Here is a 25,155-nt window from a genome sequence, read left to right on the forward strand (position 1 = left end):
TGCTTCTGAGTACAATAGGTCCACCTGGATAATTCAGGGCTATCTCCCCAGCTCAAGATCTTTTAACTTAATCACATATGCAAAATCCCTTTGCTATGTAAGATAACATATTACAGGTTCCGGGTATTAGGACATAGACATCTTTAGGGGGACCATTATTCTGCCTATTACAGCATTTTAATAATATTAAATCTTCCTATCTGTGAACAAAATGTTTCTCTCCATGTATTTAAGTGTTCTTAAATTTCTCTCAATTTTCAATGTGCTGGTCTTCTTTTGTCATATTTATCCCTTACAATTTTTGATGTTGTAAATTTTGATGCTTTTAAATTTTCAGGTTCTAGTTCTTCATTACTGTGTGTAAATACAATTCATTTTTATTGATTGATCTTCTATTCTGTAACCTTTCTAAAATTACAGAATAGAACTAATAGTGATTAGTTCTAGTAAAATAAATTGGATTTTCTACATAGATGATCATGTTGTCTGTGAATAAAGACAGTTTTATGTCTTTCCAATCTGGATGCTTTTTCATTCTTTTTCCTGTCTAATTACAGTGGTAAAAACTCCCAGTAACAGTGTTGAATAGAAGTGGTGAGAGTGGACATCTTGTCTTATTTCTTATCTTAGAGAGAAAGCTTTCAGTATGTAGATAACTGTAGGGTTTTTTTTTTTTTTTAGAGATGCCCTTTATCAGCTTGAGGAAGTTACTTCTATTCCTGGTTTGCTGAGTTTTAAAATCAGGAATAGATGTTGGATTTTGTCAAATGCTTTTTCTACATTCTCTTATATTGAGGTGATCATATGGTTTTTCTTTTTTAATATGTTAATATGGTGAATTACTTTGAATTCACAATATTTCTGATTTCCCTTTTAATTTCTTATTTACCCATGGGTTATTTAGAAGTGTGTTAGTTTCAGAATATTTGGGGGATTTTTTTCAAAGACCTTTCTTTTATTGATTTCTAATTTAATGCATCTGTGCTCAGGTAACATTCTCTTAAATCAACCAGAACTTGTTCTGTGGCTCAAAATATGGTCTGTGTGAATGCTCTGTATACTTGAGAAGAATGTGTTTTGTGTTGGTGTTAGATGGAGTGTTCAATAAATGTTGATCACTCATGTTGGTTGACAGTTGTTCATGTCTACTATATACTTGCTGATTTGCTATGTGCTTTTTCTATCAGTTATTGAGAGAGGGTATTAAAATCTGGCTGTAATTGTGAACTTGTCTATTTCCCCTTACAGTTCTATCACTGCTTTATGTATTTTTAAGCTCTCTATTGGAGGCATACATGTTTGAGATGATTATCTTTCTTGATTAATTGACCCTTTTATTATTTGAAATGACCTTCTTTATAACCTTTTGATATTCTTGTTTAATATTAATAAAACCACTCCAGCTTTTATTTTTATTTTATTTTATTTTATTGTTTAGTGAAAGAGTCTCACTGTGTTACCTAGGCCTCTGGGTGCAGAGTGCAGTGGTGCAATCATAGCTTACAGCAGCCTCGAACTCCTGAGCTCAAGTGATCCTTCTGCCTCAGCCTCCCAAGCAGCTGGGACTACGGGCGTGTACCGCCATGCCTGGCTAATTTTTAAATTTTCTGTAGAGATCGAGTCTTGCCATGTTGCCCAGGCTGGTCTCAAATTTCTGGTCTTAAGCAAGCCTCAGACTCTTAAAGTGCTGAGATTGTAGGAGTGAGCGCTGTGCCTGGCCTCACTCCAACTTTCTTCTGACTAGCATTAGCTTGGTATATATTTTTTCTGTCCTTTTGTTTTTAACCTGTTTGTTTTTATATTTAAAGTGCATTTCTTGTACGCAGCATATAGCTTGTTTTGTCTTTTTATCCAATCTGACAACCTCTGCCTTTGAGGTGTTTACATTTAAATGTACTATTTACATTTAATGTGATTATTGATAGGGTTGGGTTTAAGTCTGTTACCTTGCTATTTGTTTTATAATTTTCCCATCTGTTCTTTGTTCCCTTTTAATTTTGGTCCTGCCTTCGTTTGGATTAATTGAATATTGTTTATCAATATAATCCAATTTATCAGTTATCTTTTAAAGATATTTAGATAAAATTTTTACTTATTTGCCCATGTCATTACTATTTCCAGCACTCTTCATTCTTTTGTGGAGATCTTAGTTTTTATCTGGTATCGTTTTCCTTCTTCCTGAAGGACTTTCTTTCACATTTCTTTCAGTGCGGATCTGCTGGTGATAAATTCTTTCTGAAGACATCTTTATTTCCTTTGAAAATTTTGCATGTTAATATGGTGCCTTCATTTAAAAGTTCATATTTACTTAACCATCCAACAAAATATTGGGTGCATATTATGTGCCAGGTACTGTCCTAGGCATTTGAATACAACAGTGTCCGAAATGGGAAAAAAAGTCTCTATCTTCATGGAGCTTAATTTCAGCTCAGGGAAGACTGGTAACAAGTAAATATAACAAAATGGTAAGAGCTATGGATAAACATAAAGCTGGAGAAGGGAATAGGAGTAGTGTGGTTTAGGTAACATGGGGGAGTTTTCAGTTGGATGGTTAGGAAAAGTCTTACATGAAAATATGATATTTAAGCCAAGATTTGAAGATGAAGGAGTGAGTCTTGTGGATATCTAGGAGAAGAGAATTTCAGATAGAACAGCACTTGTAAAAGCCCTGAGGTTTATAATAGTAAGTGTGCCTAGTAGGTTCAAGGAGCAGGAAGGAGGCCAGTGTGGTTGATCAGAGTGCACAGTGGGTGGGTGCTAGAGGACAAGAGCAGAGAGGCAGTGGAGGCCTAGACCATGGGGTGTGTTGTAGGAGCTTCTGAATGAGATAGGGAGCTATTGCAGGGCTGTAAGCTGAAAATGACATTATCTGACTTATGTTTTTAAAGGATCACTCTGGCTACTGTATTGAGAGTAAACTCTGTATTGGAGAAGGGAAGCAAGAACAGAAATGGAAAAGCCAGTTAGGCGATTATTATAACAATCCAACTAGAGAGAATGATGTTTTAGACAAGACCTGTAAGAAGTGGTTGAATTATGAATATTTTGAAGATAGACATGAAGGATTTGCTGATGGATTGGATATGGGTGTGAGAAAAGGAGTCAAGAATGATTCCATGGATTAGCCAAAGAAATGGAAGGAAAGAATTAATTTCTTCAGTGTTGCATATAGAAACCTGAAAAAGAAAAAAAAAATCATTTTCTGAGGTGAAAATATTGTGGTGTCAAATGGCTGCAACAGCCTAGCACAGGGTAGGTACTTTGTAATTAATGAATGAGAAGGTTAGGAGTTCAAGTTAGTGACTGGTAATTTTGAGATGACTATTAAACCTTTACATGAAGATGTTGATTGGGTGATTAAATGTAGCAATTTGGAGGGCAAGAGAGTAGTCTAAACTGGGGCTCTCCTGGAAGTTGTTGGCCACCATTTGAAAAAAATAAAATAATTTGGGAAAAATTGAAATATTTATAATGAGTGTTTCTATCCAACAAGACGCATATGTAAGAATGAATGTTCATAACAGTATTATTTGTAGTGAACCTAAACTGGAAAAAATACCCATCAGCAAAAAACAAACAAAAAAAAGAAATGGTATCATCATAGAATGTATTCAAGAATAATGAAAATGAATACACATTCAACAACATTGATGAAGCCAAATGTCAAATAGTTCTTTATGATTCCACTCATATAATTAAAACTAAAGTATAGTGTTAGAAGTCAGGATGGGAGATTATTTTAAGGGAAAAAGGAGCAGATAGTGATTTTTTTTTTTACATTCTTTAATTTTTTAAAATTATACTTTAAGTTCTAGGGTACATGTACACAACATGCAGGTTTGTTACATATGTATACATGTGCCATGTTGGTGTGCTGCACCCATTAACTCGTTATTTACATTAGGTATATCTCCTAATGCTATCCCTCCCCCCTCCCCCCACCCCATAACAGGCCCTGGTGTGTGATGTTCCCCTTCCTGTGTCCAAGTGTTCTCATTGTTCAATTCCCGCCTATGAGTGAGAACATGTGGTGTTTGGTTTTTTTGTCCTTGCGATAGTTTGCTGAGGATGATGGTTTCCAGCTGCATCCATGTACCTACAAGGACATGAACTTATCCTTTTTTATGGCTGCATAGTATTCCGTGATGTATATGTGCCACATTTTCTTAATCCAGTCTGTCACTGATGGACATCTGGGTTGGTTCCAAGTCTTTACTGTTGTGAATAGTGCCACAATAAACATACATGTCCATGTGTCTTTGTAGCAGCATGATTTATAATCCTTTGGGTATATACCCAGTAATGGGATGGCTGGGTCAAATGGTATTTCTATTGAGGAATCGCCACACTGTCTTCCACAATGGTTGTACTAGTTTACAGTCCCACCAACAGTGTAAAAGTGTTGCTATTTCTCCACATCCTCTCCAGCACCTGTTGTTTCCTGACTTTTTAATGATCGCCATTCTAACTGGTGTGAGATGGTATCTCATTGTGGTTTTGATTTACATTTCTCTGATGGCTAGTGACGATGAGCATTTTTTCATGTGTCTGTTGGCTGCATAAATGTCTTCTTTTGAGAAGTGTCTGTTCATATCCTTCGCCCACTTTTTGATGGGGTTTTTTGTTTTTTTCTTGTAAATTTGTTTGAGTTCTTTGTAGATTCTGGATATTAGCCCTTTGTCAGATGAGTAGATTGCAAAAATTTTCTCCCATTCTGTAGGTTGCCTGTTCACTCTGATGGTAGTTTCTTTTGCTGTGCAGCAGCTCTTTAGTTTAATTAGATCCCATTTGTCAATTTTGGCTTTTGTTGCCATTGCTTCTGGTGTTTTAGATATGAAGTCCTTGCCCATGCCTATGTCCTGAATGGTATTGCCTAGGTTTTCTTCTAGGATTTTTATGGTTTTAGGTCTAACATTTAAGTCTCTAATCCATCTTGAATTAATTTTTGTGTAAGGTGCATGGAAGGGATCCAGTTTCAGCTTTCTATACATGGCTAGCCAGTTTTCCCAGCACCATTTATTAAATAGGGATTCCTTTCCCCATTTCTTGTTTTTGTTAGGTTTGCAAAGATCACATGGTTGTAGATGTGTGATATTATTTCCGAGGGCTCTGTTCTGTTCCATAGGTCTATATCTCTGTTTTGGTACCAGTACCATGCTGTTTTGGTTACTGTAGCCTTGTAGTATAGTTTGAAGTCAGGTAGTGTGATGCCTCGAGCTTTGTTCTTTTGGCTTAGGATTGTCTTGGCAATGCAGGCTCTTTTTTGGTTCCATATGAACTTTAAAGTAGTTTTTTCAAATTCTGTGAAGAAAGTCATTGGTAGCTTGATGGGGATGGCATTGAATCTATAAATTACCTTGGGCAGTATGGCCATTTTCATGATATTGAGTCTTCCTATCCATGAGCATGGAATGTTCTTCCATTTGTTTGTGTCCTCTTTTATTTCATTGAGCAGTGGTTTGTAGTTATCCTTGAAGAGGTCCTTCACATCCTTTGTAAGTTGTATTCCTAGTCATTTTATTCTCTTTGAAGCAATTGTGAATGGGAGTTCACTCATGATTTGGCTCTCTGTTTGTCTGTTATTGGTGTATAAGAATGCTTGTGAATTTTGCACATTGATTTTGTATCCTGAGAGTTTGCTGAAGTTGCTTATCAGCTTAGGGAGATTTTGGGCTGAGACGATGGGGTTTTCTAGATATACAATCATGTCATCTGCAAACAGGGACAATTTGACTTCCTCTTTTCCTAATTGAATACCCTTTCTTTCTTTCTCCTGCCTGATTGCCCTGGCCAAAACTTCCAACACTGTGTTGAACAGAAGTGGTGAGAGAGGGCACCCCTGTCTTGTGCCAGGTTTCAAAGGGAATGCTTCCTGGTTTTGCCCATTCAGTATGATATTGGCTGTGGGTCTGTCATAAATAGCTCTTATTATTTTGAGATACATTCTTTCAATACCAAATTTATTGAGAGTTTTTAGCATGAAGGGCTGTTGAATTTTGTCAAAGGCCTTTTCTGCATCTATTGAGATAATCATGTGGTTTTGTCTTTGGTTCTGTTTATATGCTGGATTACGTTTATTGATTTGCATATGTTGAACCAGCCTTGCATCCCAGGGATGAAGCCCACTTGATCATGGCGGATAAGCTTTTTTGATGTGCTGCTGGATTCGGTTTGCCAGTATTTTATTGAGGATTTTTGCATCGATGTTCATCAGGGATATTGGTCTAAAATTCTCTTTTTTGTGTGTGTGTGTCTCTGCCAGCCTTTGGTATCAGGATGATGTTGGCCTCATAAAACGAGTTAAGGAGGATTTCCTCTTTTTCTATTGATTTGAATCATTTCAGAAGGAATGGTACCAGCTCCTCCTTGTACCTCTGGTAGAATCTGGCTGTGAATCCGTCTGGTCCTGGACTTTTTTTGGTTGGCAGGCTATTAAGTATTGCCTCAATTTCAGAGCCTGTTATTGGTCTATCCAGGGATTCACCTTCTTCCTGGTTTAGTATCAGGAAGGTGTATGTATCCAGGAATTTATCCATTTCTTCTAGGTTTTCTAGTTTATTTGCGTAGAGGTGTTTATAGTATTCGCTGATGGCAGTTTGTATTTCTGTGGGGTCGGTGGTGATATCCCCTTTATCATTTTTTTATTGCATCTCTTTGATTCTTCTCTCTTTTCTTCTTTAGTAGTCTTGCTAGAGGTCTGCAGATAGTAACTTTTAAGACAGCAAACACTAGAGGACCTGCTGGAAATCTGATAATGTTCTGTTTCTTCACTTGGGTGATGTGTTTGCTTTGCCATCGTTCATTGAGCTGTACACTTATATTTTGGATGCTCTTTGTTATATATGCCACATTTCTTAAAACATTAAACTATCATGTTAACACATTGCCTTCCAAATAATTCATTGACCAGACTCTAGTTGTGAAAGCTGTACTTGACTCCTAGCTATGCTCTGGTTCTAACTAGTCATAAAACACACAGGATAATTCATTTAAACTGTGATAGGAAGAGCGTTGTGCCACTGACCAAGTTCCAAATACTGGGAAAGAGGGAGAATTACAACCACTGAAGGAATTAGTGCAGGTCTATCATATCCCCTTTGACATCTAAAATGTTACTCACTTTTTAAGTTTGGAATTTAAAATGAATTAGAGAAAACACAGTAGGAAATCTTGGATTTAAATATAGCATTAAAACTCCAAACCCCACGTATGAAACTATAAGAGCATTATTTCTCAGTACAATGCAGTAACCTCATAAAAACATATATAAGTTGAATTAGGTGTGTCCTAATTATTTTGAACTTTGGGCATTAAGATGAGTCTATAATTTATCTTATTGTTTATATAAGGATGGTTTACCTTATGGTGTTTATTAAGGATATCAAAGCCACCTGTATAGTGTAGTCACTTAAGATCCAGATCCCACTGTAATGTATCTATCAGTCATGTCCTCCCTGACATTTTGATTTAATTGCTTCAGTTCCTCACTACATCTCAATAGGTTGGAACTATAGATCCAATCTAACAAGATAAAATATAATGGGGCTAATCCAAGGTTTTATGTTTAGGTTCAGGATAAATAAAGGGAAATATGATTTACCAACATAGGTAATGAAGTGTCAGGAGGTTATGTGGATTTAAGATCAAACTCTGCAGTGGTACTACCCCCTCAAAAGGTTAATGTGATTATAGGCAACACTATTGCAAGTAATGGGAGATAATTAGACTACACCAAGAGGATTACGGTAAGTTTATGGCACCATATTTTAAGAGTGACACTGACAAACTAGAACTCATCCAAAGGAAAGCACCATATGTTTAAGGGGTTATGAAAAATGGATGGCCAGGTGCGATGGCTTATGCCTGTAATCCCAGCACTTTGGGAGACTGAGGCGGGCAGACAGGAGTTTGAGACCGGCATGACCAACATGGTGAAACCCCATCTCCACTAAAAATACAAAAATTAACCAGGCATGGTGGCACATGCCTGTAATCCCAGCTACTCTGGAGGCTGAGGCAGGAGAATTGCTTGAACACACGAGGCAGATGTTGCTGTGAGCCGAGATCACACCATTGCACTCCAGCCTGGGCTACAGGAGCGAACCTCTGTCTCAAAAAAAAAAAAGAAAAAGAAAAATAGATTACATGGCTGAAGAAATTGGACTGTGAAGTCTTACAGCAGCTCTGTAAGGCACTATCTTCATTTTACAGAAATAATACTGAGGCTCAGAGAGAATAAATGATTTATTAAAATGTAACTAAATAGTGATTGGCTCAGGACCCACAACAACTCCTGATTCTTAATCTGATATTCTTTCTGTTTCAAAATATTGGCTTTTAATTTTTTAAAAGTCTGGCTGTTAGCCTATATATATGGAGAAACTTGAAGTTGTAAGGGAAGGGTTACAGATTAAATGAATGGAAAAGGAAAGAATGCTCAGGGTAGAAAGATCAATGTGAGAAAATAGTTTGGTTATCAGTATTATAAGTTTATCAGTTATTATAGAAATGTATTATATTTTACATATTTTTCTCTTTCTCTTTTTCAAGGTTTTTGATTCCAATGAAGAATCTGGGTATCTTGTTCTCACCATAGTTATATCAGGTCATTTCTTCATTTTCCAAGGACAGACACTACTGGTAGGTTTATGCATAATAGTTTAACATGGAAATATATCTTTGTCTTCTTAGCTTTACATGAATTTTTGTATCCTCAAGCTTCTTCAGTCTCACTGAAATTCATCAAGGTCAACACATTAAGCATTTATCAAATGTGCTAAATGTGGGAAATACAGAAACATACTGAATATTGCCTGCCCTAAAGGGGTTTAGGATTTTGTTAGGAGTCAGAGTGGATCAAAAGGTTGAAATTAACCAGTATGATAAAGGATTCTGTAGTAAGGGAGATTGAGTTAAGATAGGCTAGGTTAACAGAGACAAGTGTGGAGGGTTTTCCAGATAGGGAAAACAGCATATGCAGAGGGATAGATTTGCAGAAATAAAGAAAACAAAAAAGTGTTATTATTAATTGATAAGAGTCCTCCATAAAACTCTGGTTTTATAATGATGCATGTGTTCTTTATTCTGAATATATATACACTTTAGGAAATTTTAGAATTAAGAAATATGTAAAGAAAATAAGAATCAACTTGGTTGAAAGTTTAGGTTTTATTTGGTACATAGAAACCAATGAAAGAAAAAAAAATTAGTAACTTCCAAACAAAGAAATTGTACAAGAAAGGAACGTATAATGGAAAGTTATTATGTCATTTAGCTGTGAATGATGTCTACATTGACTTAAATTCATACAACAAATATTTACTGAATATCTACATGGGCATAATTAATTTAACAAATATTTATTGAATAATTAGTATATGCTAGGCATTTTAGGGGATGCGAGGGATATAGCAGTGAACAGTGAAGACAGAAATCCCTTTCATTATGGGATATCATCATTCTAGTGAGGGAAAACCAGCAATAAGCAAATAGGTCAAATACATTTAAAAGACATTAATTTTTTTGGATCGCTTACATGTTCTGTCATAATATGGTAGGAGCTCACATGTATATATTGTGATGATTCATCTTTCTGCTTAAATATAGCCTTCTCATTGAACGTGAGATGATCTGCAAAGTCATCTTTGTGTTCCTTGTGACTTAAAACTGAGGTATGAGTTGTACTATTTTGCTTTATCTGCTACTGTCAGGGTCTGGATCAGGTGCAGGAGTTAAGGTTTCTTCAGCTGCTAATGAGTACTACAAATGGTAGACTTGAGGGATACCTAGTGCACAGCTAGTTCTCCCTGTCAATATCATGGGTCTTTGCTGAATGGTGACATTAAAGCAGTTTGGCTTCCGCAGGCATAGGAGACCACCCCATACTGTCTCTCTGCTCCATCTTTTTGCCCCAGTGGTAACTATTGTGAACAAATGGATAGAAATGTCTTTGTCTCATACATAGAATGATTTTTGCACTGTAGTCACAAAACCAAGTTTGTCAAATTCTAAGATATCCGTTACTGAGAAATATAAGGATAACTCTGCAATTTGGTGCATGTTGCATATACAGTCATGTGTCTTATTACAACATATCAGTCAAGAGAGGACCACAGATATGATAGTGATCCCATTAGATTATAAGGGGGCTGAAAAATTCCTGTCACCTGTGACATCTGGGTGATACTGGCCCTTGTAGGCATAGGCTAATGTACATGTTTGTGTCTTAGTTTTTAACAAAAAGTTTTTAAAATACAACAATTTTAACAATGTAATAATAGAAAAAATATTGTATATGTTTTAAGTTATTGTAAAGCAGTCCAAATGTTTTTTTAAAAATTTTAAAGTTTATAAAGTACAAATGTTACAGTAAGCTAAGGTTAATTTATGATTGAAGAAAGATACTTTTTAAATAAATTTATTTATAAAAATAGTCATTAAGGAAATGCAAATTAAAACCGACATGAGATAACACTACATACTTTTTAGGATAGTTAATTGAGTGTACAGTGTTTATAAAGTCTACAGTAGTGTACAGTAATGTCCTAGACCATCACATTCACTCACCACTCACTCACTGACTCACCCAGAGCAATTTTCACCTTTCAAGCGCCATTCATGGTAAGTGCCCTATACAGGTGTAATTTTTACTGTACCTTCTCTATGCTTAGATATACACATATTTAGCATTGTGTTAGTGTTACCGTTGCCTACAGTGTTCAGTACAGTAACATGTTGTACAGGTTTGTAGCCTGGGAGCAATAGGCTAACCCACATGGCCTAGGTATGTAGTAGGCTGTACCATCGAGGTTTGCATAAGTATACTCTATGATAGTCACACAATGACAAGATCACCTAATGACACATTTCTTAGAATGTATCCCCATTGTTAAGTGACATATGACTATACATATTTAACTTAAATACTGTAATATTTTTTAAAATCTTTTAAAAAATTTTTACAAATCACTTTTATTGAGGTATAATTTACATAAAATTCACTGTCTTTAAGTGTTCAATTTGATGTGTTTAATGTATATAGTCATGTAACCATCACCACAATCATGATACAGAACATTTCAATTAACCCAGTTTCCTTGTGCCTCTTTGCAGTGAGCTTCTCTGCCCACCTTCAGCACCTAGAAACCATTGGTCTGCTTTCTATCACTCTAGTTCTGCGTTTTTTAATAATTTTTATTTATATATATTTTTGACAGATAAAATTGTATATATTCACTGTGTGCAACATTATTTTGAAGTATATATACATTGTAAAATGACTAAAGCTAGCTAATTAACATTATTAATATGCATTACCTCACTGTAGTTTTGCCTTTTCTAGAATTCATGTAATGGAATCATATGATATGTAGTCTTTTCAGTCAGGCTTCTTCCATTCAGTGTAATTTGAGATTCATCTCTGTTGTTCCATGTTATCTGTAGTTGATGCCTTTTCATTAATGAAGAGTATTCCATTGCATAGGTAAACTTATTTTGCTTATCCATTCAGCTTTTGATAGACACTGGGGTTGTTTTCATTTTTTTCAGCTGTGATGAATAACACTACTGAATATTTGTATACGAGCCTTTGGGCATGTTTTTATTTTTCATTGTTAAATGTCCAAGAGAAGAACCGCTAAGTCATATGGCATGTCTGTGTTTAACTTTATAGGAAACTGCAAAACTGTTTTCCCAAGTTGCATTCTCATAATGTATGAGGGTTCCACATGTTCCACATCCTCACCAACACTTATTATTGTCAGTCTTTTTAATTTTAACTATCCTAATAAGTGTGTAGTATTATCTCATGGTGGTTTGAATTTGCATTTCTTTAGTGACTAATATTGTTGAGCATCTTTTCATGTATTTGCCATTTGTATGTCTCATTGGTGAAGTGTCTGTTCATGTCTTTTAACCATTTTTGAGTTGTTTGCCTTCTTATATTTGAATTAAGAATTCTTACTCTGGTTACAGCTCTTTTATCAGAAACATGTTTTTCGAATATTTCTACCAGTTTATAGCTTATTTTTTCATTTCTTAGTGTCTTTTGAAGAGCAGAAGTTAAAAATTTTGAAGTGCAGTATTTTTTTCTCTTATGGTTTATCCTTTTCATATACTACTTAGGAAATTTTTACCTATGCCAAGATTGCAAAGTCATTTTTTTTTTTTTTGAGTCAGAATCTTGCTCTGTTACCTAGGCTGGAGAACAGTGGTGTGATCACAGCTCACTGCAGCCTTGACCTCCCAGGCTCAAGTAGTCCTCCCATCTCAGCCTTCTGAGTAGCTGGGACTGTAGGTACACACCACCATGCCTGGCTAATTTGTTACAGTTTTTGTAGAGATAGGATCTCACTATGTTGCCTAGGCTGTTCTCAAACTCCTGGACTCAGGCAATCCTTTCACCTCAGCTTCCCAAAGTGTTGGGATTATAGGCATGAGCCACTGTGCCTGGCTGCAAAGATTTTTTAAAATGTTTTCTTCTAGAGTTTTATGGTTTCAGCTCTTATATTTAGGCCTCTAGTTTATTATGAATTTTTTTAGTATTTAATATTAATATTTTTTATTTTTATTTCATATAGTGGTCCTTCTTTCCCACAATTAAAGCAATGTGGTATTGATAAAAATTACGATATTATGGAATGTAATCATGGATCTTAGGCAATTTACTTCTGGAACCATTGAATTAATTTTAATATATAGCGAAAGTTAAGAATTTGGGTTTATTGGCCGGGCGCAGTGGCTCATGCCTGTAATCCCAGCACTTTGTGAGGCCAAGGTGGGTGGATCACCTGAGGTCAGGAGTTCGAGACCAGCCTGGCCAACATGGTGAAACCTCATATCTACTAAAAATATAAAAACTAGCCTGGTGTGGTGGTGGGTGCCTGTAATCCCAGCTACTCGGGAGGCTAAGGCAGGAGAATTGCTTGAACCCAGGAGACGGAGGTTGCAGTGAGCCGACATGGTGCCACTGCACTCTAGCCTCGGTGACAGAGTCTCAAAAAAAAAAAAAGAATTTGGGTTTATTTTTTGCACGTGGATAGTAATTATTTTAGTACAATTAATTGAAAAGACTAGCTTTCCCTCATTGAATTTCCTGGGTATCATTGTTGAAAATTAGTTTGCTAAGTATGTGTTAGTCTATTTCTGGACCCTTTTCTGTTCTGTTGATCTAAATGTCTATCCTTACTCCAATAACACACTGTCTTTACTTCTGCTTTGTTGTAATTTTTGAAATCAGGTAGTTTAATTCTTCTTCCAACTGTGTTCGTTTTCAAAGTTGTTTTGACTATTATAGGTCATTTGCATTTCCATGTAAATTTTAGAATGACATTTCCTACAAAAAAGCTTACTGGGATTTTGATGGGACTGATTTGAATCTATAAATCGATTTGAGAAAAATTGACTTCTTTTACCATCTTCTAACTAATGAGCATATTTAAAACTCTCCATTTATTAATATATTTGATTTCTCTCACCAATGTTTTATAGTTTTCACAATACAGGTCTTATCCATACTTTGCTAAATTTATCCACAAGTGTTTCATATTTTTTATGTTCTTGTAGGTAAGATTTTAAAATTTCAGTATCTAATAGTTTGTTGCTGATGTGTAGAAACATTATTGATTTTTAAATATTGACCTTGTATCCTGTGATCTTGCTAAACTTATTTATTAGTTCTGTAGCTTTTTTCTAAATTCTTTAGGGTTTTCTACATAGATGGTCTGTGTTCCATAAGTAAAGATGTTTTACATTCTTTCTTTCAGTCTGTATACTCTCCCTGCCTGCTTCACCCGCTTCCCACAGATTGTGCTGGCTAGGATGTCCTTTTCAATGTTGAATAGCAATGGTGAGAGTTGATGTCCTTGCCTTGTTTCCCCACCTTAGGGGGAAAGCATTTAATCTTTTCACCATTAAATATAATGTTAGCTGTAGGTTTTTTTGTAGATCCAATTCATGAAACCAAGGAAGTTCCCTTCTATTCCTAGTTTGCTAAGGGACTTGTTTTTTCCCTTTGAGCTTCTGGTATATATCTCTTTTAAAATAAAAAGTATATATATAAATATACATATAATTAAGGTGTACAATGTAATGTTTTGATATACATTGTAAAATGATGACTGTAGTCAAGCTAATATATCATTACCTCAGAATTACCATTTTATATATATATGGTGAGAATACTTAAGATCTAGCAGATTTCAAATATACAGTATAGTGCTATTATCTATACTTATGCTATACATTCGATCTCTAGAATTTATTCATCCTATATAACTGAGGCTTCGTACCCTTTGACCAACATCTCCTCATTTCCTCCACCTTCCCTGGCTCACCCCTAGTAACCACTATTTTATTCTCTGCTTCTATGGATTTTACTATTTTAGATCTCATATATAAGTGAGATCATGCAATATTTTTTTGTGGCTGGCTTATTTCACTGAGTATAATGTATTCCAGGTTCATCTATGGTGTTGAAAATGGTAGGATGCCTTCTTTTTTAAGGCTGAATAATATTTGTGTGTGTATATGTACACATATACGTAACAATTTTTTATCCACTTATCCACTGATGGACACTTAGGTTATTTCTGTATCTTGACTATTGTTAATAATGCTGCAGTGAATGTGGAGTACAGATACCTCTTCAAAATACTAATTTCATTTCCTTTGGAATATATACCCGGAAGTGGGATTGCTGGATCATATGGTAATTGTATGTATAATTTTTTGAGGAAACTCCATACTCTTTCCCAAAGTAGCTATACCAATTTACGTCACCACCAACATTGTACAAGGATTCCTTTTTCTCCATATCTTCACCAATACTTCTTATCTTCTGTCTCTTTATTAATAGCCATCCTAAGAAGTATAAGGGGATAATGTCATTTTGGTATTAATTTGCATTTCCCTGACGATTAGTAATGTTGAACACTTTTTCTTATACCTGTTGGCCATTTATATGTCATCTGTGGAAAATGCTTATTCAGGTCCTTTGCTAATTTTTTTGTTTTTATTTTTTTGAAATGGAGTTTCACTCTTGTCGCCCAGGCTAAATAATAAATAAATTATTTAAATAAATTTATTATTTAAAATAAATTTTAAATTTTATAAAATTTTTCAATTCTTACTGAATCAACCTTTATTGTAGAAGTATTTGATTTTTAAAATTATGTACATATGTAAGTGTGATAAAAATAAGAATACATATTTAAAATATATTTTGTCCCCTACATTAAAGAATAATTTTCATCAGTGTATGCCATTTATTCATAATCTTTCTTGGCCTCCACAAAAACCAACACATAAAAGAGCAAACATATTTGGATTATAACACATTTATAACACATGTAATTTTGTGTTGGCATTATATTTACACACCCTCTCCTCGCATACTAATCTGGGTCATGATACATTTTTAGAACTTTTTTTTTTTAGAACTCACTCTGTTGCCCAGGCTGGGATGCAGTGGTGTGATCTCAGCTCACTGCAACCTCCACCTCCTGGATTCAAGCGATTCTCCTGCCTCAGTCTTCTGAGTAGCTGGGATTACAGGCGCCCACCACCATGCCCAGCAAATTTTTATATTTTTAGTAGAGATGGGGTTTCACCATGTTGGCCAGGCTGGTCTCAAACTCCTGACCTCAGGTGATCCACCCACCTCGGCCTCCCAAAGTGCTGGGATTACAAGTGTGAGCCACCATTCCTGGCCTTGGAACTTTTTTCATAAAATGTAGAGACAAGACAGCCATGGAAGGTTTTAGCCATTTCTGTCTTAGTACAATGATTCAATCACTGGCATGGATCTAAATACCATATATTTATATTTTCAAAGTTGTATGGAAGCTGCATCCACAAAACCCCTCCAAAAAATACTAACAGCCTAGTAACAGCTTCATGTGTGTGATATGTTTATGTAAAACTCAAAACAGGTCAACAAGGTTTTGGGCTTTCTGCTTGGTCCTGGGAAGTTATTTAAACTTAATTTCCCTTAACCATCATAGGTCTCCGATTGCCACTCCCTGTGAGGTCCATGGGAACTGAATGATTCAGATTAAACTGCATGCATGGTGTCTAGTAATACTATAGATTTCCATCTTGCTTGTTCATATAGCACCTGCATTCAACTGGGGACGTCACTGCCAGAGGGCTCCATGGAGACCTACCACTAGACTGTTCTATTGTTATTTATGTCAAAGGGTTAGTATAGCAAGAAGGCTGAGATATCTTGACCCTATCCTCAGTTTACCTTGGACTTGGGCTCAACTGACTTTCCCTCGCTAGTCTTGGCAGTTAGAATAGATTCTCCTTTGGCCATTTTGGGCTTTAAATTTTTTTTTTTTTCCTAATTGTGGTAAATACACGCAACATAAAATTTACCATCTTAACCCCCACCCTTTTTTTTTTTTTTTTGAGATGGGGTCTTACTCTGTCACCCAGGCTGGAGTGCAGTGGCACGATCTTGGCTCACCGCAACCTCTGCCTCCCGGGTTCAAGCGATTCTCCTGCCTCAGCCTCCTGAGTAGCTGGGATTACAGCCACATACCACCACGCCAGGCTAATTTTTGTATTTTTAGTAGGGATAGGGTTTCACCATGTTAGTCAGGCTGGTCTCGAACTCCTGACCTTGTGATCCTCCCACCTTGGCCTCCCAAAGTGCTGGGATTACAGGCATGAGCCACTCACTATGCCTGGCCTATTTTAACCATTTTTAAGTGTACATGTCAGTGACATTAACTACAGTCATATCATTGTGCTACCATCAGCACCATCCATCTCCAGAGCTTTTCATCTTGCAAAACAAAAACTACCCATTAAACAACTGTCCATTGTTTTTCCCCCAAGCCCTTGGTAACCATCATTCTACTTTCTGTTTCAATGAATTTGACTATTGTAGGTACCTCATATAATGGTGATATAGCTTGGTTGTTTGTCCCCTCCAAATCTCGTGTTGAAGTGTAATCCCCAGTGCTGGCGGTGGAGCCTATAGGAGGTGTATCCCTCATGAATGGCTTGGTGCTGTCCTCATGATAATAAGTGAGTTCTTGCTCTGAGTTGATGCAAGATCTGGTTGTTTAAAAGAGTGTGGCACTTCCCCCTTCTCTTGTTCCTGTTCTTGCCATGCGACACGCCTTTTTCCCCTTTGCCTTCTGCCATAACTGGAAGCTTCCTGAGGCCTCACCAGAAGCTGAGTAGATGGTGGTACCAGGCTTTCTATATGGCCTGCAGAATTGTGAAGGAACCTCTTTTCTTCATAAATTGCCCAGCCTCAGGTATTCCTTTATAGCAATGCAAAAACAGCCTAATACAAGAGGAGTCATACAGTATTTGTCTTTTTGGACTGTTTCACTTAGCATAATGTTATCAAGATTGCTCCATGCTATAGCATATCATAGATTCTTTGCTTTTTAAGGTGAGTATTATTCTACTTTAGGTATATACAACATTTTGTTTACTGATTTATCTGCCAATGAACATTGGGTTGTTAATACCTTTTGCCTATTGTGAATAATGCTGCTATGAACACAAGTGTACAAATATCCCTTTGAAACCCTGCTTTCAATTAATTTAGATATGTACTCATAAGTAGAATTGCTGGATTTTATGGTAATTCTATTTTTGATTTTTTTGAGGAACCACCATACTCATTTCCACAGGGGCTGTACCATTTTACATTCCTAGCAATAGTGCATAATGGTTCCAGTTTCTCCACGTCCTTGCCAATGCTTATTATTTTCTGCTTTTTAAACTAGTATTGATCTTAGCAGGTGTAAGGTGGTATCTCCTTATGGTTTTGATTTACGTTTCTCTAATGATTAGTGAGGTTGAGCATCTTTTATGTATTTGTTGTCCATTTTGTATCTTGTTTAGAGAATGTCTATTTAGTTTTCTTTTTCAAAAAAAATTTTAACAATTTATTTTCTTTGAGTACTTCTGGTCAGGCTTTGGCAGGGCTCTCTGGATTCCTCTGGTCCTGTTTTGAGCTGCTGCTGCTGCAACTTTTAAAGCCTGTTTTTGCTTCTTCAGCTTTTGAGTCTCTTGGAACATCCGGAATGCACAGAGCCTTCTCAGTCAGGACTTGGCAATGGGCTCCATCAAAAAGATGTCCTCAATCCCCAGTGTGTCTTCTCAGAGACATCATATTGGTCTAAAAAAGGTTTTTGAGCATTTTTTCCCTCTGGACAGTGCTCATCACCAAATAGTATTTGTGAGCTTTGTTCTTTCAGTGTTTCTGCGCGTGTTCTTCATAACTGTGGGCTTTGGTCAAGGAAATAATTTGAGCCTTCAGGAAGTTGGTGTCCTTAGGGTTTGCCACGACTTTGTTCATCAGATGTTCTTGCTTGATATTTAGCTTCTCCTTTTGGTTGGTCATTTCCAAAGACAAGAATCTTTTCACTGTATCATTGCCCTTCTCAATTCCAGGGATGGTCTGGTGGTCTTTGAGCAGCATGGAAAGGGGTGGGTCATGGTCCTGTCTAGGCCAGACTGATTTCTGGATGGCATATCTGCTGCAGCCTGGAGGAGGAGACCGCAGGCCCCTTCAGTTGGAAGGAAGCCTGGCATTCCCTCAGCCTGGCAGCCCAGAGACTGGGGTCTGGGTCACTGCCTGGGTCCAAATAGAACTTGGCACTCTCTATGTGGCTCTTAACATGGTGACTTCTGACCCCCACCAACTCCCCTGGGGCCTACGCCACAGCCTCCAGCCGCTTCACTGGAGGGCCTGGGTTACATAGGCCTCTTCAATTTTCTGATTGGGGTTTTGTTGTTGTTGTGCTGTGGAATTGAGTATTGTTCTTTAAAGTAATTCCACTTTACACACACATGCGCACACATCCCCCACCTAGTGAATGCAGCTTTTAAAAACATTTTTGGCCAGATCTCATGTGATCTTCTCCACTCTTGTTTCTTCTTTCAGCTTGGATTAGGTGTAGGATAAGCACTCTGAGCCCTTTTTAGGGTGGGGACTAGGAAGTGTGGCTTTTCTTAGAGCACAGAGCTCTGTGCCATGCTGTGCCCTCTCCTCAGTCACCCTTAAATATCAAGTTGCTCCTGCCACCTGCTTCTTTGCTGCCTGCTCAGTCCTCCTTGGCTTCTTCTGTCCTGGAACTGGAGCTTCTGATTATTAGCAGGAGGTACACTTATCCTTCACTGGGCTGCCATCTTCTCCTAGATCTCAAATTCACTCTTTAAAAAAGTGGAATTCATAACTCCTTTGAGGATATTTCTCCAAATTTAAAAACACATTCTCTTATATATCATTGTAAACCTCTAAAGATCTACCTTTTGTCAGCATCTTCCTTCTCAATCCAGAAGTTGCAGAAGCCAAAGTTTCAAGCCAGGTTCAAAATATATCCAAATGGGAGAAGTTATTTCCCAAGACTTTAGCCTCTATTTCCAGCCATTCCTTTTTATCTCAGTTGGTTTAGTCCAGCATGAGTGTCTTTACCTAAATATAATTATGCCTGAAACACAGAATGGTTTTGAGACAATTTAAATTCTATTTGTCTGGCAAACATGGATCATTCTAGAAATGATGGAGTTCATCAATTTTTGTTTTTAGTTTCCTTTTTATTTTTCACACCCAGCCCAAATGTTCTTCCAAAAGGAATTGTCTTTCTGTTTACCAGTGAAAATGCTATATTCCTGTTTAAGTGAACTCTGAAACCTTTAAACCTTTAAACACTAATTTTAACTCAATTAGTTTTTTAAAATGTCCAAATCAGTCTTAACTACAGAATCTTCTAAAAGGAAAAATTTAGCATAAACTTCTACAGTCAAGTTATTCACCATTAAACTCTTTATTTAATGTTTATTTTGAGATGGAGTCTCGCTCTGTCTCCAGTGCAGTGGCGCAATCTCTGCTCACTGCAACCTTTGCCTCCCAGGTTCAAGCAATTCTCCTGCCTCAGCCTCCTGAGTAGCTGGGACTACAGGCGTGTGCCACTACACCCAGCTAATTTTTGTATTTTTAGTAGAGACGGGGTTTCACTGTTTTGGCCAGGATGGTCTTGATCTCTTCACCTCATGATCTGCCTGCTTCAGCCTCCCAAAGTTCTGGGATTACAGGTGTGAGCCCCCGCACCCAGCCAACTCTTTAAATCAGAATCTGTCTATTCTTCGGCCACTGATATGGCTTGGATCTGAGTCCTACCCAAACCTCATGTTCAATTGTAATCCCCAATGTTGTAGGTGGGGCCTAGTGGAAGATGACTGAATCATGGGGGTGGTATCTCATAAATGGTTTAGTACTAACCTCTTGGTACTGTCCTTGAGATATTGAGTGAGTTCTCATGAGATCTGGTTATTTAAAGTGTGTGGCGCTTCCTCACCATCTTGCTGCTGCTCTTGCCATGTGATAATCTCCTGCTTTACCTCTTGCCATGATTGTAAGATCCCAGAGGCCTCCCCAGAAGCAGATGCTGGTGCTGTGCTTCCTGTACCGTCTGCAGAACTGTGATCCAATTAAACCTCTTTTCTTTATAAGTTACCCAGTCTCAGATATTCTTTATAGTAATGTAAGAATAGCCTAATACAGCCACTTTTTCAGGAAAGATGAGGGAAAACAAAGTTCTTCATAACTTTATCACTCCCTCCCATATTTAAAACAACTGTGATCAATTTAATTCCACTTTTGTGCATTTCGTTATTTCTCTTATAAAGACAGTTGGGTTAGCAAGAGTTAAAGCATTTTACTGCTGTACGTTTATACTGTCCCACATCTAAATAAACTTCAGCCCTTATGCAGTACTTGCTTGCAAAGTTACTGATTACTCAACTGAGAGGAATATGAGGTGATCTTCCACCATACCTTTCTTATCTTCCTGGCTTTTCAGCTCCCTTTGGGAATCTGTGATGTGAAAAACCGGGGAATAATGGCTCAAGCTACCTTACCTTTCCCTCTTTTACCCGTTGGGCTCAATTTGTCAGCAGGGGGGTTCTTAGTCCATTTGTACTGCTATAACAAAATACCACAGACTGGGTATTTTATAAGCAATGGAAATTTATATCTTACAGTTTTAGAAGCTGGGAAGTCCAAGGTGGCAGCAGGATTCGTGTCTGAGATGTCTCCACTTCCAAATGGTGCCCTGTTGCTGCGTCCTCCATAGGGGAGGACTGCAGTATCCTTACATACAGAAGAACATAAGAGAGGTACTCTATTTCGGCTGGGCGTGGTGGCTCACACTTGTAATCCCAGCACTTTGGGAGGCTGAGGTGGGCAGATCGCCTGCGGTCGGGAGTTCGTGACCAGCCTGACCAACATGGAGAAACCCCATCTCTACTAAAAATACAAAATTAGCCAGGTGTGGTGGCACATGCCTGTAATCCTAGCTACTCGGGAGGCTGAGGCAGGAGAATGGTGTGAATCCAGGAGACGGAGCTTGCAATGAGCCGAGATCGTGCCACTGCACTCCAGCCTGGGTGACAGAGCAAGACTCTGTCTCAAAAAAAAAAAAAAAAAAAAAAAAAAAAAGTCTTTGAAGTCCAGAGTCTCATCTCTAAATCAGATGTGGGTGAGACTCGGGGTAAGATTCATCGTAAGGTAAATTTCTCTTCAGCTGTGAGCCTGTGATATCAAACAGGTTATATCCTTCCAAAGTACAATGGTGAGATGGGCATAGGATAGACATTCCCATTTCAAAAGAGAAGAAATGGTCAGGAAGAAAGGGATAACAGGTCCCAAGTAAATCTAAAACCTAATAAAGCAAACATTAAGTCTTGAGAGTAATCTTCTTTGACTTCATGTCCTACTTTTGTACACACAAGGGTGGAGCTGGGCTCCAAGGCCCTGGAAGGCCCTGCCCCTGTTGGAACTTCGTGAGCATGGCCCACACTGCAGTTCTCATGGGTTGGAGTTGGGTACCTGCTGCTCTTCCAGGCTGAGATCACACTCTGGTGGCTCTACAGTTGTGAGATCTCAGGAGTGGCCCTGCTCCATGGCCTCACTAGACATTGCCCTAGCAGGAAGTCCTTGCAGTAGCACCGTGTCCATGGCTCCACTAGGCATTGCCCTGGTAGGGGCTATCTACAGTGGCCCCACCATGTGGCATTTTTTTTACCTGGGCCCTAAGGCTCTCTGAGGCATCCTTTGAGATGTAAGTGAAGGTAGCCATGCCTCCACAGCTTGTGCACCCTACACAACTGCAGAATTAGCACCACGTGGATGCTATCAAGATTTATGTCTTGTGCCCTCTGGAGTGGTGGAGAGCTGAACTTGGGCCCACCTTAGTCACAGCTAGGGTGGCCAAGGAACACTGTACCAGAATTCTGGGAGCAGAGACTTGAGGCAGCCTGGAGCTGTGAGCCCCAAGGTCAACGGGCACCCTGGGTCCCTCCCTTAAAACTGTTCTGCCCCCAAGGCTCTGGCATTGTGGACCTGTAATGGGTGTGGTAGCCTCAAAGGTCTTTGAAATACTTTTTGGGGTTATTTTCCCATTGTCTTAATGAATTGTATCTGGCTTTCTTCCATCCATACTATTCTTTTTATCAGATAGTTGCTTGGCCATACCTTTAGGGTTTTCTTCCAAACACTCTTTTATATTCTTTACATGGCCAGGCTGAGGATTTTCCATATCTTTATGTTCTGCTTCCATTTGACTATAAATTCCATCTTTAATTCATATCTCTCTTCTTGCAGTTTATTATAAGCAGTTAAGAAAGTCCATACAGCACCTAGAGTATTTTGCTTAGAGATTTATTCTACTAAATATTCTATTTCATTGCTCTTAAATTCTGCCTTCCTCAAAGCAGTGGGACACGAACACAATTCAACCAAGTTCTTGGCCTTTGTATGACAAGAATGGCCTTGCCTCCAGTTTCTGATCAGATATGACTTATTTTTGTATAAGACCTTATCCAAATGGTCTTTACTGTCCATATTTCTACCAACATTCTATTCACTACCACTTAGATGATTTCTAGGACTGAGGCTTTCTTTACAGCCATCCTTTTCTAAGCCCTCCCCTGAATCATCTTTAATGCTGTGTTCACAGCAATATGGGCCTTTTCCAGCATTCACTTCAAAACTATCCCAGCCTGTACCCATTATCCAGTTTCAAAGCCACTTCCCCATTTTCAGTTGTTATAGTAACACCCCTTTCTTGGTACCAATTTCTGTCTTAGTCCATTTGTGCAGCCAAAACAAAATGTCACAGACTAGGTAATTTATAAACAATAGAAATAAATTTCTTACAGTTCTGGAGGCTGGAAAATCCAGATCAAGGCACCAGCAGGATTGGTGTCTGGTGAGGGCTGCTCTCTGCTTTTGAGATGGCACCTTGTTGCTACATCCTCCACAGGGGAGGAAGACTATGTCTTCACATGGTGGAAGAGCAGAAGAGACAGAACCCATTTTCTGAAGCCCCCCCACCTTTTTTTTTTTTTTTTTTTTGAGACAGAAACAGAGTCTCGCTCTGTTGCCCAGGCTGGAGTGCAGGGCTGCGATGTCAGCTCACTGCAACCTCTGCCTCCTGGGTTCAAGCAATTATCCTGCCTCAGCCTCCTGAGTAGCTGGGACTACAGGCAGGTGCAACCACGCCCAAATACTTTTTTTGTATTTTTGTAGAGACGGGGTTTCACTGTGTTAGCCAGAATGGTCTTGATCTCCTGACCTCGTGATCCTCCCACCTCGGCCTCCCAAAGTGCTGGGATTACAGGAGTGAGCCACTATGCCCGGCCAATTTTTGTGTTTCTTTAGTAGAGATGGGGTTTCACCATGTTGGCCAGGCTGGTCTTGAACTCTTGACCTCAAGTGATCCACCCACCTCAGCTTCCCAAAGTGTTGGGATTACAGGAGTGAGCCACTGCGCCCAGCACCTGGAGCCGTTTCCTAAGGGTCCTACTCCCATTCATGAGAGTTCTGCCCTCATGACTTATTACCTCTTAAAGGCCCACGTCTTAATTCTATTATATTATTATTAACTTATTATGTAAAGGCCCACCTCTTAATTCTATTATATTGTTATTAACTTACTATATAAGTTTCAACATTTGAATGTAGGGGAACACATTCAAACCATAGTGGGAGAAGAGTCTGTGCACTCTTACGTGGCTACTCCAGAAAAAAACTCACTCAACTCTCTAATCACCCAGCCTTCCTGCCTTCCCAGCACTCCTTCCAAACTCTAACAACAGTGGTGGTTTGTCTGTGCCAATCTCATGTCTGATGCCAACTGTAGCATTCCGGGTAGTGGAAGGAGTGAGTACACTCAAGCACAGTAGAGTTCCTTGCTTAATTGTAAATGAAGTGAGGTGACCACCCATGACTAGAATAGGTACAGTGAATCTCAGGATAGCTTTTGCTAACCCCATTTTCTGATGACACTTTTTGCCAGGCTGTAGCCCTTATATACTTGGGACCTAGGTCACCATTCCAAAAGAATTTCACTAATAGCTTCTGATTAAGAGAATGTTTACAAGCTTTGGATTTACATCTGCATTTTTTTCAAAGATAGAAAGTTGTCAGTGCTCAGATGTCCATGAAATTATTCTTTTGCCAAGTTTTTCAGCATTCTGGAAATCCACAGTGCTCTTCACTTTTTCTGTTGGGATACTGAGGTTTTGTTACTGTATTATTGGCATTATCTCTATAGAATAAGAATATTACATCTTTGAATATATGTTGAAATAGTTTTGCTTGGTTTATCATTGACTATTCTTAAAATGAGTTTTATTAGAGTACAATTTATATATAATAATAAAGGGGCTGGGCACAGTGGCCCATGCCTGTAATCCCAGCACTTTGGGAGACTGAGACAGGAGGGGGTCTCTTGAGCCCAGAAGTTCAAGACCAGACCTGGCAACATAGCGGGACCCTATCTCTACAAAAAAATTAGCCAGGCATGGTGGAATACACCTGTAGTCCCAGCTATTCAGGAGACCGAGTTCAGAGGATTGCTTGGGAGATGGAGGCTGCAGCAAGCCCCAATCGCACCACTGTATTCCAGTCTGAGCAAAAGAGCAAGGCCTTGTCTCAAAAAAAAAAGTATATATATAATATACTAATTGAGTTCATTGAATTTTGATAAATGTATTCAGCTATATAAACCATCACAATCATGATATGAACATTTCTTTCATTCCTTCACCCCCATCAAAAAATAATTCTTTCATACTCACCCACCTTTATCCCCAGACAACTACTTTCTGTCTGCTTTCTGG

At 38.2% G+C, this 25,155-nt stretch overlaps 1 protein-coding gene across 6 annotated transcripts in view; it reads left to right on the forward strand.

Moving 5' to 3' along the window:
* Nucleotides 1–25,155, forward strand: part of REC114 (REC114 meiotic recombination protein) — a 124,909-nt gene that overhangs the window by 38,120 nt on the left and 61,634 nt on the right. For 4 of the 6 annotated variants that reach the window (XM_015453046.2, XM_045395709.1, XM_005559998.3 and 1 more), the window contains exon 2: nt 8,551–8,640. The exons of the other annotated variants lie outside the window; for them this stretch is intronic. In XM_015453046.2, coding sequence (XP_015308532.1) covers nt 8,551–8,640 — 90 coding nt within the window. The remainder of the gene's footprint in view (nt 1–8,550; nt 8,641–25,155) is intronic. 6 annotated transcript variants of the gene reach the window in all.

Source organism: Macaca fascicularis, chromosome 7, assembly GCF_037993035.2.
Source record: "Macaca fascicularis isolate 582-1 chromosome 7, T2T-MFA8v1.1".
Lineage (NCBI taxonomy): Eukaryota > Metazoa > Chordata > Mammalia > Primates > Cercopithecidae > Macaca > Macaca fascicularis.